The following is a 1,573-nucleotide window of genomic DNA, read 5'->3' as shown; positions in this document are numbered from 1 at the left end:
AAATTATAAAGAATAGACACCTGAAGACATGAATTCTATTGAAAATTTAGATAATTTAATGACAACAACACATACATCCACAGTATTTCTAATATACCTGTGCTTGAAACCATCCATAGCTATAAGTGATAGTCCTCATTGCTATTTTTGAGAAACAGTAACTAAGGTAGTATTAACAAGTTAGCTCTAACATTTTGGAACATGGCCACTATTAACAAAACTCTGGAATGCTTTTCTTTGTAAAATACAGATTTACAATGGACATTATTTTTAGTGTTATTATAATTTAAAATGCACTTTGTTCATGAAGAAATTTCTCTCAAAAATCTTTTTCATTGCCTCTTTTACATCTTTGTTTCTCAGACTGTAGATGATGGGATTCAGCATGGGAATCACAATGGTATAAAATGTGGACACAATCATGTCATGTTCCAAGGCATAGTTGGAACTGGGTCTCACATACATGAAAAGAATTGTCCCATGATAAATGGACACTCCTGTAAGGTGAGAACCACATGTAGAAAATATTTTTCTCCTCCCTTCAGCAGAATTCATTTTAAGAATTGCAAAGAGTATGAAACTGTAAGAGACCAGGACAATGAGGATGGTGATAATCTCAATGGAGCCTACACAATAGAAGAGCAGAAGTTGGTTTATATTTGTATTTGAACAAGAAATTGCAAGCAATGGAGGAATATCACAGAAGACATGCCTAATCTCATTGGATGCACAGAAAGAAAGGCTAAAGGTAGCCACTGTATGTATAGTAGCATGCATAATTCCACCTGAATAACAAGCTATAATGAGAGGTATGTAGACTCTAGATGACATTTTCACTGCATACAGAAGTGGATTGTAGATAGCTACAAAGCGATCATAAGCCATTGCTGCTAACAGGAAGCATTCTGTGGTTCCAAACGTAACAAAGAGAAACATCTCTGTTACACAGCCAGCGTATGAAATAGATTTATCATTTGAAAGAAAATTGACCAACATCTTCGGAGTGACAACTGTGGAATAACAGGCATCTAGGAATGATAAAACACTTAAAAAATAATACATTGGATTGTGAAGCCGAGAATCTCCAATGACAAGCCAAATAAGTCCTAAGTTGCCTATGACAGTAAAAAGATAAATCACAAAAAACAAAAGAAATAACAAGACTTGCAGGTCAGCATCATCGGTGAAGCCTGTTAGTATAAACATGGTGATGTCTGTCACATTGTTCACTGGAATTCTTCGGACAGCGTAACCTGGTGAATGTATCGACATTTCTGACTCTTACACTGTATAAATCAATCAATGCCTTTTGAGAACTCTGTCCACTATCACATCCTTGGGCTTGTGTTTTAGAAACTCATAATGAATACTTTCTCCTTGGAGGCTTCAGCTGTAATAAAGAAGTTGAAAATAAGAAGATGCATTATTGATATAAAAATTAATTTAAAAAAATCAATTTTTCATTTTTGCTGTGCTTTTCACTCTTAGAATCAGCAAATTTAATCTTGAGAATGCTCACTATTCTCTGCTAATTTTTCATCACTTTTTTCATGTTACATTGTGTTCACAATTA

The 1,573-nt window shown here is 34.3% G+C and overlaps 1 protein-coding gene across 1 annotated transcript; it reads right to left on the bottom strand.

Annotated features, from left to right (window-relative positions):
- Positions 1-209: 209 nt before the first annotated feature.
- LOC110290114 (olfactory receptor 1094) lies at positions 210-1,344 on the bottom strand. The gene has a single exon (XM_021156598.1). It carries the CDS (start codon positions 1,270-1,272, stop codon positions 280-282), a length of 993 nt encoding a protein of 330 aa, XP_021012257.1. The 5' UTR covers positions 1,273-1,344; the 3' UTR covers positions 210-279.
- Positions 1,345-1,573: the final 229 nt, after the last annotated feature.

This window comes from Mus caroli, chromosome 2, assembly GCF_900094665.2.
Source record: "Mus caroli chromosome 2, CAROLI_EIJ_v1.1, whole genome shotgun sequence".
NCBI lineage: Eukaryota > Metazoa > Chordata > Mammalia > Rodentia > Muridae > Mus > Mus caroli.
This window is presented reverse-complemented; position numbering and strand designations above follow the sequence as displayed.